The sequence below is a fragment of the Eupeodes corollae genome, chromosome 2 (assembly GCF_945859685.1).
Source record: "Eupeodes corollae chromosome 2, idEupCoro1.1, whole genome shotgun sequence".
NCBI classification, from domain to species: Eukaryota; Metazoa; Arthropoda; class Insecta; order Diptera; family Syrphidae; genus Eupeodes; species Eupeodes corollae.
This window is the reverse complement of record NC_079148.1, coordinates 108180458-108200103: the sequence shown is the minus strand read 5'-3', so window position 1 is coordinate 108200103 and position 19646 is coordinate 108180458. Positions and strand designations below refer to the sequence as shown.

Genomic DNA, 19646 nt, shown 5'->3' with positions numbered 1-19646 from the left:
GATTTGTTGATTGCAGATTGTGTTGATTGATGATTGTGTTGATTGAAAATGGAATCACATATTTCATTCGAGTTGTTCTCAAAGATTATTTATAATTTATTTAACACAAAGTCAATATTATTTTTATTCATCTAATTAAAAAAACGTATTTAATCTAAAGAATCGTTAATTTTAAAAAAATTATTAAAACAATTTAAATTTAAGACTAGAATTATATAAAAGCGTGTTGAGTTGTTATAATGTTTCTGAAATAGTTACAATATATTTGAGTATAAAAATTCTTATTGTTTTTCTTTTGAAAAGCCTTAAAGTTATAATCTTCTAATTCTCAAACCTTTTGGAGTATTATGTGTTATTTATTCTTATGTTGCGTAAATCTGACTTATTAAAAATGATTTATAAAAACCTTAAGACTTACGCATCGGCAGCGGACTAGGTTTTAGAGCTTTATTTAAATAAACAATTTTTTTTCGTTCACTAGGAACTAACTTTAAGGAATGCTTGGATTAAAGAGGGTTCTTGTAAGAACAAAGAATTCAAAAATTCAATTTTTGTATTTATATAAAGTATAAAAGCTCTAATTCTCAGTATTTCATAATCTCTGAAGACGAGTTTTTTTATAAGTTTTAAAGGTTCTGCTGTTAACTTTACATTAGATACATTGTTAGTTCTATGACATAATGCGCTACGTCGATGGCAGTAACTTTAACGATGATGTAACCCAAAATGAATAACAACTTTTCCCCTTACTAATAAATCCATAACACATAGACGAAATTAAAAGCATACAATTAAAATGTTTTTCCAAACTTTATATAGTCATATGATTAATTTATAACAAAAAATTGCCGTATTATGTTCTTTGCTTTTTTCAAATTTGATTTTGAAAAAATAATATATTATAGAGAATTTATAAGGAACGATTCTATTGGACTCATATTGAATAAATGTGTGGCATAAAAAATGTAAGTACTATTTCAGACTGGTATTCAAATTGGGGTTGAAAAATTGAGTATTTCATTTTTTGAATCCTTTTTATTATTTTTTTTGGACTCTATACTATACTTAAAACATTTATGTTATTGAAAAGAATATGACACTGCTCTCCAAAAGGTTTTACAATATTTAAACCCTGTAAAAAATATGTTCAAGAATTAATTAAAATCATTTTAAAAATAAAATACAACCTGAAGCCGTAGAAAATAGAAGCATAAAGATCGAACTATATCATTTTTTCTTTACAAAGGACAGAAAGGACTTACAATTGTAAAAAAAATTATATAGTTCGATCCATACCATTCAAAACTCACCCATTTTGATACATCCAACAACTTTGGAGTCCACCGATTTATGTACTCACTATACTGTTTGAAAAACTGCTCTATAGCATCATCAAGTTCAAATGTTTTACTTATAAGCAAAATTCTAGAAAAAAAAGTAAATAACATTAAAAAAATACTAAGAATGATTTTTTTTTTATTTTAATCTTTTTCAAACCTAGTTCCAGATTCTCGATTTTTAATAGCAAAACCAATAAGACCATTTATTTTGGCAAACTCGCGATTGTCTTCATTAACTGCTGGTACAGTTCTAGGCAACACAGGTATATCAACTGTTTCTGTTGATAAATCTATAAGATCGGAATTAAGAGCCTTAAGTGATTTTCCAACAGCTATTTCATTAATTATTTCTTTGTCTTCTTTTAAATGCGTTAGTTTTTTCCATTTTCTAAAGCAAAGAATAAGCCGCAAATAAGAAATAAAATCGGTAGTTTCATGAAGATGCTTGTTGGAGAGGTATTTTCTGAAATTAAAATTAAATTATATTACTTAAAATTATACATTACTACGAAAAATTAAATATACCTAAATATCGGATACAATATCAGTTGATATTCATCAATGACATCAATTTTTAAAAGTGTCATCAAAATTCCTGGCACCCAGCCGCTGAATACCAAATTTAATGTAAGTATAATGTCGTTTGTTACACGACTAACTTCATCCTCATCACTAATAGAAGAATTCAGTTTGCACTTGTAATTTATGTATTGAGCCATAAGATCCGTCAAGATGAGGTTGAAGCATCGGTCGTTGATACACTAGAAAGATGAATATTAATATACACATGATAAACTTTTTTATTATCAAAAAGAAAAACACTTTTCAACTTACATCTGTGGTATTTTCATAACAAAGCTTAATTGATACAATCCAGCGTATTAAATTTTTCCATATAAATGCCTTAGTTGATTCCGTGTTAACAAGATCAAGCGATTTCTGAAAATCATTTGCAAACTCCTGAAACTTATCATATGGAAATCTTATGGATTTCTTGTAGCCAGATTGAACTTGATAATATAAAATAGGCCTGATTTTTTCCGACAGTATTTGGTATTGTTTGTTTTGATCTGCAAAATGAGAAAACATTTTATTAAAAATTAGTCTAATTGATGTATAAATAATTGTGATAACGACCGAAATAAATAAACCGCCGAAAATTGTAAGCCAAATCTAAACGACGTTTTTTTTAATAACAGAAGTTTCTCTTAAAACAATTGTACATTTGTTCCCAAGAGCCAGGGTTTGTGAAAAAATACATTATTTTAGCAAAGATTAAATTCTTCTTGAGGAAAATTAAAGAGGTTTCCAATAAGAGGTTACATTTTAGACTCACATTTAGCAAGACTAGTTTTGGTGTTTTTTTTAAAAAGGTGTTGTATAAATAAGCAAAATCGTGTTCGTCACTAACAAATAAATGAGTACATAGAATATACTCGGATTATCAAAGTATGCAGTCCCTGGCCTTATTATTAGACGCACTTTAGATTTTATTCAAAATCTCAATTTTCAGCTGTTTTAATCAGGTTTTCGAATATTGTAATGCATTTAAATTATTTTGTATGCAGAATATAAACTATTTCCTACTTGTTTATAAAAAATAAACAACAGATTTATAGAATTTTTTTTCTATAATATTTAAAAATATAACGTACTAGCTGACCCGGCAGACTTCGTACTGCCTCAATCGATAAATAAAAGAATTAAACTATTGTGTAAATTCATTTCCAAACAAACAAAACGTATTGAATAAAAAGGCATTTTTTAATGAAGCATGAAGTTTTATTATTATTTTCGAAACATCATGTTGCTTACTTAAAAAAAAAAACAGAGTTTTCCTGAAATACGTGCTATTTGCAAGGTTTAACTTTTTATTAACAGACACATACTGTTATGATACAGTTTGTTAATCAATTTAAAACTTTCTCATAAACTATATTTTTTATTTTGTTTTGTGGTGCGTAAATAAACAAAGAAGACACTTTTCTGACGCACGAACACGCGACTTATAACTGTCCATGTGCGAAACAGGGAAACTCCAAGTTGATTCCCCAAACTTCTAAAGACTATCCTTGCGATTTATTTATTGTCATCGCAAAGGCCAGACGTACTGGAATTTGAAAGACATTAAAATCGAATGGTAAATCCGTTTGAATCATCGGTATGCGCGGGATTAAGACATCCTCTCCTTTGTATTTTCCTTTTATGATTGTTGCCTCAATAACGTTATTCATAAGCTTTTTCACAGCCAGTCTTATTCCATTGCATAGTCGAAGTTGATTAGTGTTATGCAGCATGATGACAACGGATCTTGGCCATTGCGCTATTTTTGGCGATGTTGCAAATCGGTGTTTCGGTGATTTGCATGTTTAATGGTAATTTCAAGGCAAAAATTAGCATTAAGTAGGCAGTTCGTCCGCCTTCTAGCAGAGTCGCAGCTATTCCAGATGAAGACAGCGCTAGAGCAACATCATTTCGCGATCTGATCCTCGCCAAAAGCAATGAAATTAAGATCGTTTTTCCGGTTCCTCCGGATGCATCCAGCAAATAAATTCCACCAGATCCACAGTTCACAGCTTCTATCAAAGTGTCGTACGCAATTCTTTGTTATTGATTTAATTGTTGAACATTTGTACGAACTGTTTCGGCCAATTCTTCAATGTCGTACTGTTGTTCCCTTTGCAACTCGTGGTTTAATGCATCGTGCATATGACAATTGGGTGCTGTCATTGAATAGCATTAAAAAAGCATCATTGAATTAAGTTAAAATTAACTATAGAAAACGTTTGTATGGGAAATAGAAAAGGGCTGTTTTTAGGGTTTTCCCGGAAATTATTCGATTTTTTCCGCCTTTTATACCTTCTCTAGACCTCCACGTACATTTCAAGCTTAAAGAAAAGATAACTCCGTTCAGCCGTTCTCGAGTTTTAGTGAGACTAACGAACAGCGATTCATTTATATATATATAGATATAATATATAGATAACCTAATAGTTACACAAATTCTGCAGTGCGTTTAATAATATGGCCAGGGACTGTAATTGCTGAATAGGCTTTTAATACACAATGTATCACTGTTTGGTTCGGTTTTTGGTTAGGCATTGTGACTGGACTTTACTTAGTAGAAAATGGGACTGGGAATTAAGATTAATGTTTATTGTGGCTGGAATTAAGAGATGTTATACGAGGTTTGTTCAAAAAGTACCCGGAATTTTTAAATTTCGCGGGTATGTAGAGGCCAAAGGTCATTTTAATTGTGTTGATATACATGCCCCTAAAGTATGATGCAATTTTCAGCTATATTCACTCCTTAATTTCTCTGTGGTAGATGCTAAGCCTCGACGTGTTTTTATGATCGATTTTTACAAAATTCATTCCAAAACTGCTGAATTTTGACCAAAAAAACTATCGCATGAACATCGCTCAGAAGCTATTAAATTACGTCAACGACGATCCAAATTTGTTTGAAAGGGTCATAACTGGTGTACGGTGATGATGTTGAAACCAAAGCACAATCGTCCACCTGGAAGCATCCAACGTCAAGTTCGATGAAATGTAAAGGTTTTTTGCTTACTGTATTCTACGATTTTAATGGCACAGTGCATCAAGAGTTCTTACCACAAGTTCGTACGGTTAATAAGGAGTATTACCTTAAAGATTGCGTGAAGCAATCAGAAAAAAACGCTCAGATTTATGGAAAAACAATTCATGGTTTTTGCACCACGATAACGCACCTGCCCACTCGTCGGTGCTTGTTCGTAATTTTTTCACGCTCCAATCTCCATATTCACCAAACATGGCTCCGTGTGACTTTTTCCTGTTTCCAAAGTTGAAGAGAAATACAGGCCGAATCGTTGAGAATTCTCAAGGACGTATAAAAAAGTGAATATCAAGAGTGCTTCGAAGATTGGAAAAAACGCTGGCATAAGTGTATTATATCTGGGGAACTAAATTGATGTAAACGAATAAATAAAAAATTCCGGTTACTTTTTGAACACACCTCGTATATACATATATACCATTTATTTACAACAAAACGCAACTACGTGTCAACAAAAGCAAAAGGAACAATATCAATTTTTCAAGAAAACTTTTTTGACCGTGTTTTTTATCGAACATCTGATCACGATGATTTCACACAGTTAGGTTTTTTTCTATAGAGCCATGCGAAGCAGTGGTCTATTTTAATGATCCACAATTGATTCAGGAGCTTAAAGATTGAATTCGTGAAGTTATCAACGACACACAGCTTCAAATTTGGTTACGGAACATTTCATGAAAAGTTCTTGGTGTTGCAACTAGTTGGTATTGTTTTCGGCATACTTTCTTCCTCTTTGCAATGAAATAAACATCTAATTATGATTTCCTCAACAAAAAAATTGATTAACGATTTTTTAATCTTCTTTTATAGAAAGGTCCTGAAGGGAACTAAACTGGAAGATTGTTGTTTTTTATAATCTTGACAATTTAGAATTATTTTCTTCAATATCAAAAATGTATACATTTTTAACCTTGAAATTGGAACTAAAATTAAATAAATATTTCGGGCAATATCCTGTACCCTGATGAAATTTATACGAAGTGCGGTAGAAATATCAAAAAGACTGCCTAGCAACTAAAATCGAGTTGAATGTTGTACTATTAGTTTTAAAAAAATGTACACATGTATGTATAGGAAGCAGGTATTTATAATCATATTATTTTTGCAAAAAATCACGCCGCAAAAAATCAGTCCATTGTTGAAATGATTTTTTTTCGAAGTCAGATTTAGAAGCTTTTTCTTTTTAGGTTTACGCCAGCAGCTGAAAGATAAAAAATAGATAAATTGATAAGGCATGCATTTTATATAATCTAGTTTCCCTCGCTTTGAATGCTATTTTATGAATGCACCTTCAATGTATGATGATTTTTTCTTCGTTTTAATTTCTTTTGTCTTCTTAAGGTTATCAATGAGTCTAACCTGACAACCTGTCTACCTAAATGATAAGTACATTCAAAGATTGGTTGCAAGAAAAGAAAATCTAACAAAGAGTGTCAACCTCAACATAATTAAAAAAAAAAAACAATGCCAACATAATAAACCGGAGAATATAGAATATTGAACTTTCAGTTTCCGTTATTTATGGTTGCTGTGAAGAACATAAACAAGAAACCCCACCTATCCAAAAATCATATTCTCATAATAATCATAAACATAAGGAAGCTGTTAAATAAAAAAAAGTTATTATGTGTATGCATAATTATTAACAAAAGACTAAAAACTTTATATCATAATATGAGCTTTCTCCATATCTGTAGTTCCGAAAGAAATGAAGAGAATATTTCACGCCAAACAGTCAAAACAGTATATCAGCGATTTAATTTTTATGATTTATTAAAAATATAAACAATAATAAATAAATAAGTCAAATTTAATTTGAACTTTAAAATGCTCTTAACATTTGAATGAAATTTTGCAACTTGCTGAATGCATGTGCTCTATTTAAACTCATATAATAAAACAACACAAAAACCGGTAAGCCCTAAGTTGTTTTAATTTAATGAATTTGCATACGAAACAAAATATCATGTTATAGCATTCATGGGCAAAGTTTGTGTGAAAGCAAGCCAAAACAAAATAAACGACAAAATTAGTAAGTCTGAATTAGAATTAGTATGTAATAGACGAAACCGTTTTTAAGATTTGTTTTGGCTGTTCTTCTTTCCGTTATATTAAAAAAAATTCCAAGAATTTCTAAGCAACCAGCTGTCTATTTTCTTGAGTACGTTCCCAAAAATCGACCAATAAATGATGTGGCGATTTGAGCAAGACAAAAATGAAATTGTTCGCGCTTTTATCATTTTCTGGAAACGATGAATACAAAAGCACTTTATTGTTACAAACAATACAAGTTAATTCAATTATGCTAGGCAGGTACCTGAATATTTACCATCTTTATAACAATTAACTTAGCTGTAATCTTTAAAATATTATCGAAATAATTGTGTGTATTTTGCATATTTCATTTTTCCAGTCGTTTAAGTATGATATAAGGGTAAAAATTCAACTAAAGGTTCGAGAAGAGAGGGTTAAGTGTCGTTTTTTGATTTGAATACCTTTAGCAGAAATGAATATGCTTAATGCAAACTTAGATTTCTGTGTTTTCAGAATTTTTCTACGATGGAGCTCTTCTGTTTTTAGTATAAAAGGGTAAAACAAAATAAATTTCTTTTTAATTATTGAAAGAAAGCATTAAAATCATTTAACTCAGGAGCCCTACTATGTTACTCGATCCTACTTTTAATTCTATTCGAAACTTATTTCCTACTCATTCTAAACGGTGATTTTTTAAGAGCTTGAGAACTTAAAAAAAAAAAAAAACGCATAAAATTTGCAAAATCTCATCGATTCTTTATTTGAAACGTTAGATTGGTCCATGACATTTACTTTTTGAAGATAATTTCATTTAAATGTTGACCGCGGCTGCGTCTTAGGTGGTCCATTCGGAAAGTCCAATTTTGGGTAACTTTTTCGAGCATTTCGGCCGGAATAGCCCGAATTTCTTCGGAAATGTTGTCTTCCAAAGCTGGAATAGTTGCTGGCTTATTTGTGTAGACTTTAGACTTGACGTAGCCCCACAAAAAATAGTCTAAGGGCTTCAAATCGCATGAACTTGGTGGCCAACTTACCGGTCCATTCCTTGAGATGAATTGTTCTCCGAAGTTTTCCCTCAAAATGGCCATAGAATCGCGAGCTGTGTGGCATGTAGCGCCATCTTGTTGAAACCACATGTCAACCAAGTTCAGTTCTTCCATTTTTGGCAACAAAAAGTTTGTTAGCATTGAACGATAGCGATCGCCATTCACCGTAACGTTGCGTCCAACAGCATCTTTGAAAAAATACGGTCCAATGATTCCACCAGCGTACAAACCACCCCAAACAGTGCATTTTTCGGGATGCATGGGCAGTTCTTGAACGGCTTCTGGTTGCTCTTCACTCCAAATGCGGCAATTTTGCTTATTTACGTAGCCATTCAACCAGAAATGAGCCTCATTGCTGAACAAAATTTGTCGATAAAAAAGCAGATTTTCTGCCAACTTTTCTAGGGCCCATTCACTGAAAATTCGACGTTGTGGCAGATCGTTCGGCTTCAGTTCTTGCACGAGCTGTATTTTATACGGTTTTACACCAAGATCTTTGCGTAAAATCTTCCATGTGGTCGAATAACACAAACCCAATTGCTGCGAACGGCGACGAATCGACATTTCACGGTCTTCAGCAACACTCTCAGAAACAGACGCAATATTCTCTTCTGTACGCACTGTACGCATTCGTGTGGTTGGTTTAATGTCCAATAAAGTAAACTGAGTGCGAAACTTGGTCACAATCGCATTAATTGTTTGCTCACTTGGTCGATTATGTAGACCATAAATCGGACGTAAAGCGCGAAACACATTTCGAACCGAACACTGATTTTGGTAATAAAATTCAATGATTTGCAAGCGTTGCTCGTTAGTAAGTCTATTCATGATGAAATGTCAAAGCATACTGAGCATCTTTCTCTTTGACACCATGTCTGAAATCCAGCGTGATCTGTCAAATACTAATGCATGAAAATCCTAACCTCAAAAAAATCACCCTTTACTTTCAAATCGTACTACGTATGAAAGTAGAATCGGATGCCGGTTATACGAACTTGTTTTCAAAAAAATTTTTACTTTTGAACGAGTATCGAGTTGTTTGATAGTTTTAAAAACAAAAAAATAACAAAAATGGTCACCGGTTTAATTTGGTAATTTGGAAGGAAATGAAGAACGGTACGAGCAAATAATAGAAAAATAAGAGATAACTTCAAAATAATCGAGCAGAGTGAGAAAAGGTTTGTTCTTATAAAGGGTGATTTTTTAGCTATTATCTTTTTGCAACACTTTTTTAAACAGCTGACACTCTTTTCGTGTTTTGTTTCACTGTCAAACATCTTCAGGTTGGTCTATAATTTAACCATGAATCGTGTAACAAACGAACAACGCTTGCAAATTTGAATTTTATAACCAAAATGTGTGCTCTGTTAAGAAAGTTCATCGCGCGCTTCTTCCAAGTTAAGATCAGTTTAATCGACTTACTGAAGGGGTTATTCGGACTATTGTAACTAAATTTCGCAACAAATTTACATTGTTGGACATTAAACCACTAATACGCTTACGTAGAGTGTGAACTGATGAAAACATCTCAGCTGTATCGGCTAGTGTAAATGATGAACATCAATTATCAATTCGTCGCCGTCGCCGTAACTCAACAACGTGGAAAATTTTGCCGAAGGATTTAGGTGTGATGCCTTTTAAAATAAGGCTGGTGCAAGAATTGATGCCGAACGACCTACTGCAACGTAAAGTTTTAGGAGAGTGAGCTCTTGGAAAGTTGGCCGAAGATCCACTTTTTTATCGAAAAATTTAGCGATGAAGCTCATTTTCGGCTCAATGGGTGCGTAAATAAGCAGAAATGTAGGTTTTGGAGTGATTTCAGCCAGAAGCATTGCAAGAACTACCAATGCACCCAGTAAATGTCACAGTTTAGTGCTGTTTATGGCAGGTGGCATTCGCATCTTCTTTAAAGATGATGCGAATCGTAACGTAACTGTGAATGGTGAGCGCTACCGTGACATGATATCCAATTTCTTTTGCCCAAAATGCAAGAGATTGACTTGCATGACATGTGGTTTCAACAAGACGGTGCCACACATCTTGCGCAAAAATTGACTTATTTCACGTTCGGGACCTGTCAATTGGGCGCCTAGATCGTGCGATTTAACGTCTTTAAGCATTTATTCGTGAGATACCAGCCGAAATGTTGGAAATAGTATGCCAAAATTGGACTTAGAGGGATCATTTGAGGCGCAAACATTAAATTATATGAACTGTACTATTGATTCAAATAAAGATTTTATGCATTTTTCTGAATTGTGTGTTTCTTTTGAAAAACTTTTGTATAGCTTTTAAAAAATCGCCCGGTAGAATATTTGAACGCATTCTTAATGAAAAATATATACTTTTGTTTTAGTTTTATTAAGAGCTATCTTCTTTCTAAAGACGGATTTATGTTCTTACCTATTTACATCAAAATTTATTCAAAACCAAATGATTTTATATGTAATTTGTATTTATTTACAGACTTTTTGCTTTTGCATTCATAATTTGTTTATTAGTAGTTATTTCTTTGTAACTTTGTAATGAGTAATATTCCAGATATATCCTCAATGAATACATAACATTTAAAAGAATACTTTTTATAAGTCTTAGATAAACACCTGTTTATAATTGAAGTTCCCTAACAGAAGTTAGGGAACTTTAGTAGACCTATTGGCATCATCCTTTAATCTGATCTAAGATGTATGAACTATAAAAGTCTTGACTGTGGACATGTACTTGCCCATTTAGTTCATGTGAACTAGAAACAGCACTGATATAAATTTGTTATCCAGGTTCTTTTTTGAGAAGAAGACAAATGATTATTATGTAGTTTTTTGTTAAATGTTATATACAGTTGTGTTCATAAAAATAGCAGTGCTCTACAAATAAAACAAAAAGGCTTTCAATATCAACGTAATAAAATATTTCATTAAACTTCTAATAACAAACTAAAATATTTTATTCATAATAACAGAAAATAAGTATTATCAATTTTTTACCGTTAGCTTTGTCACAGTACAAACCGTTTTTTAAATATATGGCTGTTCATAAAAATAGCAGTGCAAGATAAAGTACTGGATCTATTACATAAGAAGTAAGAAAAACTGTAATCAATTATATCAATTATATGAAAGTATACAAATAACGTTAGCTTACAATTAGTACTTTGTTGCATAACCATTGTTTTTTATGACTGCCTCGCATCTACGTGGCATCGAGTCCACTAAAACCTGACAGCTCTCGACTGGTATTGCGTTCCACGAATCAAGCACTGCTTCCCACAATTCTTTCGAATTCTTGGGTTTTGCTTTATGAACTGCTTTCTTAACATCCCCCCACAAATTTTGGATGGGGTTGAGGTCGGGGGATTAAGCGGGACACTCCATAGCGGATAACTTCTTCTGCGCAAACCATGATTTTTGCATTTTTTGACGCATGCTTTGGGTTATAGTCTTGTTCGTATACCCAAACCAAAGTCATTTCCTATTCAGCATACGGTAACAGAACCTCCTCGAGAATTTTCACATAGTCGGTTGCATCCCTTGTATCCCCGAAATGATAAATAGGCTCGACCCCGTAATATGTAAAGCAAGCCCATATCATAATTTTTCCTCCACCATGCTTTACTGTTTTTATAGTGTACCGTGGATCGTTTGCTGCATTTTGGGGTCTTCTCACATATTCTGGACGACCCTTGGATCCAAAAAGGGCTACTTTGCATCCAAAATGAGAAATTTTCGCTCCTCAGAACATCCCTCTATTTCTCTTTTGCACATTCTCTATGCATTTTGGCAAACTCCATTCTCTTTGCCACATGCCTTTTCGTCTAGAATGGTACCTAGCGTGGACTTTGGGCTATAATAGACAGTTGAAGTCCATTTCTTATTTTCCTAGAGCCTATGGATGGGTTCTGTTTTGATAGCTAAACAATTTTTCTGGCAGTTCTTTCAGTAGTCATCCTTTTTGGGCCTCGCGTTTTCGGTTTATTTTGCCATTTTAAGACGTTACTGACCATTTTTGCAAGTAACATGTTAGTTTTTTTTGTAAGAGTTTCCGTCATTTAAATAATTAACAATCTAATTTAAAAAAAAACTGCTATTTTTATGAACACAACTGTAAGTATTTTGAGATTTCAAAAAGAATATTAGGATTAAAGTATCTTTCAATCTGTATATTCAAAAATAGTATAAACAAAAAACTGAGTTTGGTGCTCTGTTTTTAAAAATTCGAACTACAGTTAAGCCGATATGTACTTAATTATTCAAGAAATGTTTTAAAATAAATGTTATATTTATAAAGATTATTACACAATTGCAAATACATAAATGTAGAGAAATTTTTCGTCTAGTCTAGTTAAGCCACAAACAGATTTGCACAACATTCTTGGATCTAGTATAATACTATATGAAAAGTTCGATAGATAGACAAAATGATTGGATTAGAAACATGAATGCGCAAAATATTGAAAAATAAGGAAGATAGGTAGGTTTAAAAACATACAATAGAATGTCAATCCATGTCTCTTGCCAGTAACTGACAAATCCTAAAAGAGTAATTCTTGTCATCGGATTCGGCTTAAAACTCTAGGTTCCTGTATCCCTGACTACATTACTCACACACAGGAACGGTTGAGAGTTGTAAGTCACCAGGCCCTAGTTTTCAACGTACTGGTACGTCACCTAATTTATTTATTTTCTTTAAATTAAAGTCATCTGTAAAAGTCATCCAATTTTACATGACAGCTCAAAAATTAGAAGCTCTTCAAATTCAATCACCTGGAAATTTAGTACTTATGTAAGTACTTGAACGCACTAGGTGTAGTTGATTATGACGACTTGGCAATGCTAAAACACATACTGATATGGACATTAAAATAGACACAGAGACAATTGCTAAGAGTAAAGCCAAATTAAAACAACAACATGCATTAGAAGTAGCTTAAACCTTTATCAAACAAATATTTAGACTATTTTATGCAAAATAACATGGGTTTAATTTTTTTAGCTTGTTGATTTTTTGGAGATGAACCTTTCCTTAAGTAAGACTGTCTTTTTGATGAAAATTAAAATAGAAACACATTGGAACACAGACCTTAATATTTTACTAGTATCAAAATTATTAGCTTTTAATATTTTTTTTACTTTTATAAAACAATAAGTTCACTTTAGGAATTAAATTCAAATTATTTGAATAATATTAAAATTAATTCTAAGGAAAACTTGGGTCGTGGTAAGCATTGTTCCCTAGAAGAAAGAGATGTCATTTTAGTTCTTTGAGAAATATTCACAAAATAATGAGAAGATCTCTCAAGTTGATTGCAAAAGCAATATGACCAATTAACCCAAAAAAAACTCCTTGGGAAAACCAAGCAAAACAACTCCAAGAGAAGATTGAAAGATCATTTGCGCCTCAAAAAAAATCCTTACAAGTCTTTAAGGGAAATAAAAAACAAAATACAGCTTCAAATAACTTCCAAAAATGTTCGTAGAATACCTACTTGTTGAAGCTAACTTGTTCAGAAGGATCGCAAGAATGGTGTCCTTTCAAAGGAAAACAAAATATAGGTAACAACGCGATTTAAATTCGCCCAAGACCATTTTGATTGGAGGGGGCCAAAAGGGTTAAAAAAGTGGAGGAATATTTTGTGGATGGACGAAACAAAGATAAATTGGTTCCGTTAGAAGGCTTCCTTTCAAACAACTAAATCCCAAATACATCTAGAAAACGGTCAAGAATTGTGGCGGCAGTATCATACTTTGGGGTTATTTATTTAAATATGAAGGTGAATATCATAAAGGATACAATGCTGCCTTATGAGGACGAGAATATGCCTCACAAACTTGTCTACAGCGCAGGATAACGATTCTTAGCACACATCCAAATCTGCTTAAAAGTAGTTTAAAGATAAAAAAACAGCGTATTGGAGTGGCCATCCCAATCGTCTAACCTTAATCCTATAGAACATTTTGGAGGAGATGAAAAATGAGCGGTTGGGAAACAAAAAAAATAAGCCGAACTTTGGAGGATGATTCAACAGGAGTTGTACAATATTTTAATTGACAGATGCCGCCGTTTAATTGACTCAATGTCCAACAGATGTCAAACTGTAATTCAAGCTAAGAACTAGGCTACTAAAATATTAGGCTACTAGGATATTAAAATTATTTTTAAATCCAGAATAGCTTTACATTTAAATATATATGTTTAAATCTCTGTATCTATTTTAATGTCCACGAAATTAGTTCCTTTCTTTACATTTATAAATTAAAAATATTTTTAGTTATAATTTTATAATAAATAATGGACAATTTCAGTTTGAAACAAAGAAATTAAGAAAATGAAGACCAAACTTGAAAAAAAAAATCTTTTTTAGTCAATAAAAACTTGAATTTTGAAACTCTGTTTGGTGTTTCTATTTTACTGTCCATATCTGTATAAATATGGCTACAAAATACCAGCTAATTTAATTCAGTTCAAAACAAAAGTACACATTTCAATTTAACATTAGATCTACATTGAATCGTCAGCTGTGAGAACGTAATAAGTCCACTTTTTTCGAAATTCATTTTTTGAACGTAGACGCATCTTCTAAGCCGAAAAAAAAAACAAAAAAAATGTTTTAGCTGTCGATGTTACAGGGGGTGACAAATTTCATAAGTTTGAAGAACGGAATAAGTCCAGGATGTCTGTTCAACATGCGAGGTACTAAGTACAAAAATTAATAGTGCAGGACTAAGTGCTATTGCTAAACGTTAGGCGGCCGCAGAAGAAATAATTCATCTGAGACGGGCAAAAAAGTTTTACAATGAACAGCAAGAAGTGCTGGCTTTATGTGGTGCAAGAGAACATGTTGGAGCTATTGTTTTTGACTATATCCAGAACCTGCCTTTGCCGAAGATCCCAGTGCAAGAAATGTTTTATTTGCAAAAACTGTGACTCTGTGTATTTTGCATCCATGATATAATGACGACCACTGCGGACTTTTATACGTACCATGAAGGCATAGCAAAGCGAGGACCTGATGACGTTTGCAGTCTGCTGTGGAAGAGTTATCAAAATCTTGATCCTGAATTCAAAGAACTACATGTATTTAGTGACGCGTGTGGAGGGCAAAACAGGAACAACACACTAGTAAGATTCTTCCTGCTACTAGATTCATTGGGCCGTTTTAAGGTTATTCATCAGTACAGCAAAAACGCTTATAAGAAGAACTGATCGGATATATACACTCCCTGCGAATACAACGCAATAATATCCAACCCAAAACGAAATGGATTATTTAGAGTAACGAGCATTTCGTCTGATGAAATACTGGATTTCAAAAACACCTCGCCAAATTTTTAAAAGAAAACCTGCAAATCATTAAGTAAGGATTCCATGTTTATGATTTCTAAATACTGACATCTGACCTACAGCTCAACATCTATAGGACGCGTGGAAACTTCGGCATGGATCGACGGTCTTATAAAACACCAGTTTTTGCTCCAAAAATGCCTCGCCACTCCTGCCTTACCAACAAAAATGCCTTATGAAAATAAAATTCCCATAAACCATAAAAAGATGGAGGATGTCCGCAAAATCATATCGTATATAGAAGACGACTAGAAGGAGTTTTACCTAAGTATAGTAACATGGTTAACCACAGCTTCTGAAGGTGATGAAGAATAAGAAGGATACAACTTTTTTTTATTAAACTTTAATTTTTATTATATTTTCGTATGTGATCTTGCTTATGTATACCACGTTTGTTTTTATTTACATAATTTTACTATTACTTAAATATTTTGTTAAACTTTATTTTAAATAAATTATGTAGGTATATTTATATTTCATTAAAATTTGAGTCTTATTTAAAATTTCAAGTCGAACGTTTTCAAACCCTTATACCTGGCTACCAGAACCTACTAAAAACAAAATGTTTACCTCAATCTACGTCATCTTCATTTTATCTATGGGTCTTGTATCTCAAAAAAGTAAAATAAGACGCTATTCAGTCTATACACTTTTGCAAAATGAACTTATTCCGTTCTCACAACTGACGATTCAGGCGGGATTTTATTAAAATTTGATACTCAATATGACAACATCATGACACATCCCTTTTACCAAAACTTGACATTAAGCTATTTAATATAATAATAACCCATGAGCTAGAATAATTATGGATAACAATTCTCTCATTACAAACAAAACTACTTTTTTATAAATAGGTATACACTGAACATACAAATCCATTTAAACTGTTAAATAAATAATTGAATACATTAATAAAAGTCAAGGATCATAATAAAAAATACTTAAGTATTGAAGTCACCTACATTATCTATTTTATCATTATTACCTAGGTAGGTAGGTACCTAGTTTGTAAACTTTTTTACTAAGACCTATAAGAAATAAAACAATTTAGAACTTCTTCTTCTAAACTAATAAGTTAATGAAAACTTTGAAAGTCAACTCATTTTAGAGCTTTAACCAAAACCGGCAAAAAACACTACTGAATAATGTAACGGTATTTTTTTGCAATTACCTTCCAAGTACATACATAGAACGTGTCAAAAACAAAATAGAAATACAAATGTAAATTGCTCCTACGCCCATACCTTGACTCTGAACGCCATGGAGATATTATATAGTTTTCTCCAGCGAAGAAAAAAATCAAAACAGAAAAGCAATAAATTCGAGAAGAGGTAAAACCAGAGAATTTCTCATCAATTTGTCAACAAAACAAAATAAATCCAGACATTTTAGCAAGAATAATAACACACAGAAAATTAAAGTTTTCGCATCCTTTTACATCGTGTTTCTAGTAAAAAGTATCTATATCCTTTCTAAACCCTTTTAGAAAGACTTTTTCAGTACCAACCAAACACAGAATAATTTGCAACAGAAAATCCATTCAATGAATAGCACAATGTTACTGATACTCCTCCACTTCAAAGTGGGAATTATATTTTAGAACAAAGCTTATATGCATAATGTAAACTAAAAAAAAGACACGAAGTAAAGTTGTGTACCTACAAGAAACTCAGATATCAGGGTTTTACTGTTACTGGGGAAAAAAAACACAAGGGAACAGAAAACTTATACTTATACTTACTCTTTCTCGTCCATACGATGTCCTCATCCTCCTCAGAGTCGGAGCTCACAACGACAACATCGTCTTCCTTCATTGTTGTTTGTTAATGCTTGGAGCGTCTCTCTAGCTATGCTATGGTGATTCAATTCAACAACAATAATTCTTAAAACTTTATTCTTCTTCTTCTTCTTTGTTTTTGTTTTTAACAAAAATCACAGGTCTACTTCATTACGAATAACTCTTTCACAATATAAATAGAAATATATTTTTTTTTTTCAATGTCACTTTATAAATGGGAAAAAATGAGAGCACTTCACTTGGAAATTTGATTCCCAGTTGCAAAATATTTTATTTCTATAAATGTATTCCTCTAAATGTAAACACGTATTCTTCAATAATGTAAACAATATTTTTTGACTGGAATTTTATTCTCAAAAAAGAAATATAACAACACATAATATGTAACCAAGCACAAGGGAGCTTGTTTTTAACTACCAAATAAAGGAGCACAATTATTTTCTTTTTGTTCTCGTCTCTTCTGGTTCTACTTGCTTCTACTTGGTGAGGAGAAGTCTCATTTTTGCTTTGAATTTGACTAACTGGCTGGCTGGCCTATACTCTTGCTGTGCCTGATGCCTGGCCGAATGAAAGTTCTCCTGTGGTATATGTATCAGATTTTATTTAGGGGACAGAAAAGACACCCACCAAACGCGATTATAGAGAAGTTATACGTAGTTTTTTTTAGGCACGATTTTACACTTTTATCGCAAGAAATTGAGTTTAATTATATTCACAAAGTGTAGTGATTGCTTTTATAAATATGCTTGGTTGTTTATTTTTATGGATTTGATGAATTTTTAGAGAATTTTAGTAATTTTCCTCGGACACTTAAGGGAGTCACATTTAACATTTGCGTCAAAAATTTTAATATGGAAAAATTAGATGCTTGCTTGCTAGTTCGTTGGTGAGGCAATTAGTTGTCTCACTCTTTCTTTTGTGTGTGGATTCCGGGCTTTCATTTGATTTGAATTATTTACTAGTGCTGTTTCTTTCTTACATATGCTTGGATGCTTTGAAAATCTGAGACAAAAGATATGAATGCGGTAATTATGGAATGTGGAATCTAATGCAGAGGATGATTTCAATTAAGGGTATGTACACATATCGTTAATGTACATAACTTATAAAGAAAATAAATAGATTTATTTAGGTAAAACTGCGATAAAAAGAAAAGTTAATATAAAATAAAATAATTTATCAGCAAAAAAATAAAAGTTTCCTTTTTTTTATTAAAAAGCACGGAGAGCAAACAAAAAGCATCATAAAACAAATATAAAAAATAGATGAAAAAAAGGTCTTCTTGCACTTCCGCATTTATTTATTTCGCGCAAACGCGTCTGGTGTATACTTTTTCTTTGAAAAATGGAAATTTAGTAACAATGTTTAAAATATAAATGACAGATGAAGTATCAAAAAGAAAATCTATTACATTTACATTATTGAAAATAAATACATTTTTCAATGTTTTATTACTTTTATATATAACATTTTCAAATATAGGAGGCATTGCAACTTTAAAAAGAATCAAAATGCCCTGTTTTTAAATGCTAAATGTACATATTTTGTTAAAATGTTCAAGGATTAAAATAAGAAACCTTGAAAATTGAAAAACGAATCAATTTATCGAAGATATAATTCAAAGCGACCTAACTCACGACTGCTACATTAGGAAAAAGTCGCAAAAAATACATGTCTTCGTTTAATTGTGATTGTCAACATAGACCTCATAGATATAGACTGCTAGAAGCCAACTTCACGTTGGTGTCATCTAATCTTTAACGCTACTAGCCTTTCTGAAGATTCAGTGGAAATTTAGAGAAACTTTTGAACCTGTTTTTTGTATAATGTTTATTTTGTCAAACTTTATAATAACAGATGTCCTTAGTTTCTTTGACAAACAAATATTTTTGAAGCAAAGAAACAACAGGTGAAATTTATTTTTCAGATGACTTTAAATTCACACTGTTCACTCAATCAACGAACCCTCTTGTCATTTGTAGTCAATTTTTTTTTCAGAGTGAACTTTATTTTGAATTGAATTACTCTCTTCCAATTCATCCGCATCCATAGATCGCTTAGTTTGGCTTTAAGTTCAATATCGAAAATTGCGTCGTGCCAATAATGGCTGAAACACAAACACGCTTCAGCTTCGGCTCTGCCTGACGTTTACGAGTTCAGCCATAGGAATTCAATGCATGTTATCAAAATGAAGCTTCGACCTCACGTTTCATTTGAAAATCGTAAGAAAATAACGTAATGTGACTCCATTACATTACATAACACACTACTCAGCACATAAATGTACGGGGTAGAGAACACAGCACCTTGAGCGACTAGACTTTGTAAGGTGATAACAATACAAGACAGGAGGACAGAAGGGAAAGAAGGACAGACAGAAAGAACACATGACAACAGCATGCGGTAGGTTTCGAGACGGTCCACCATCTTTCTACTAACCACGCTCACTGATGCTTGATTTCGGTGATCGATGGGAACCTAAGCTT

At 32.3% G+C, this 19646-nt stretch overlaps 1 protein-coding gene across 1 annotated transcript in view; it reads right to left on the bottom strand.

Moving 5' to 3' along the window:
- The window catches only part of LOC129945173 (uncharacterized), a 34082-nt gene extending 16055 nt beyond the window's left edge, over positions 1-18027 (bottom strand). The window contains exons 1-5 of the mRNA XM_056054832.1: positions 17104-18027; positions 2175-2410; positions 1866-2101; positions 1498-1803; positions 1311-1425 (exon numbers count right to left, since the gene is read on the bottom strand). Of these exons, the coding sequence (XP_055910807.1) occupies positions 1311-1425; positions 1498-1803; positions 1866-2101; positions 2175-2410; positions 17104-17176 (966 nt within the window). The 5' untranslated portion in view covers positions 17177-18027. The remainder of the gene's footprint in view (positions 1-1310; positions 1426-1497; positions 1804-1865; positions 2102-2174; positions 2411-17103) is intronic.
- Between the last annotated feature and the right edge of the window lie 1619 nt (positions 18028-19646).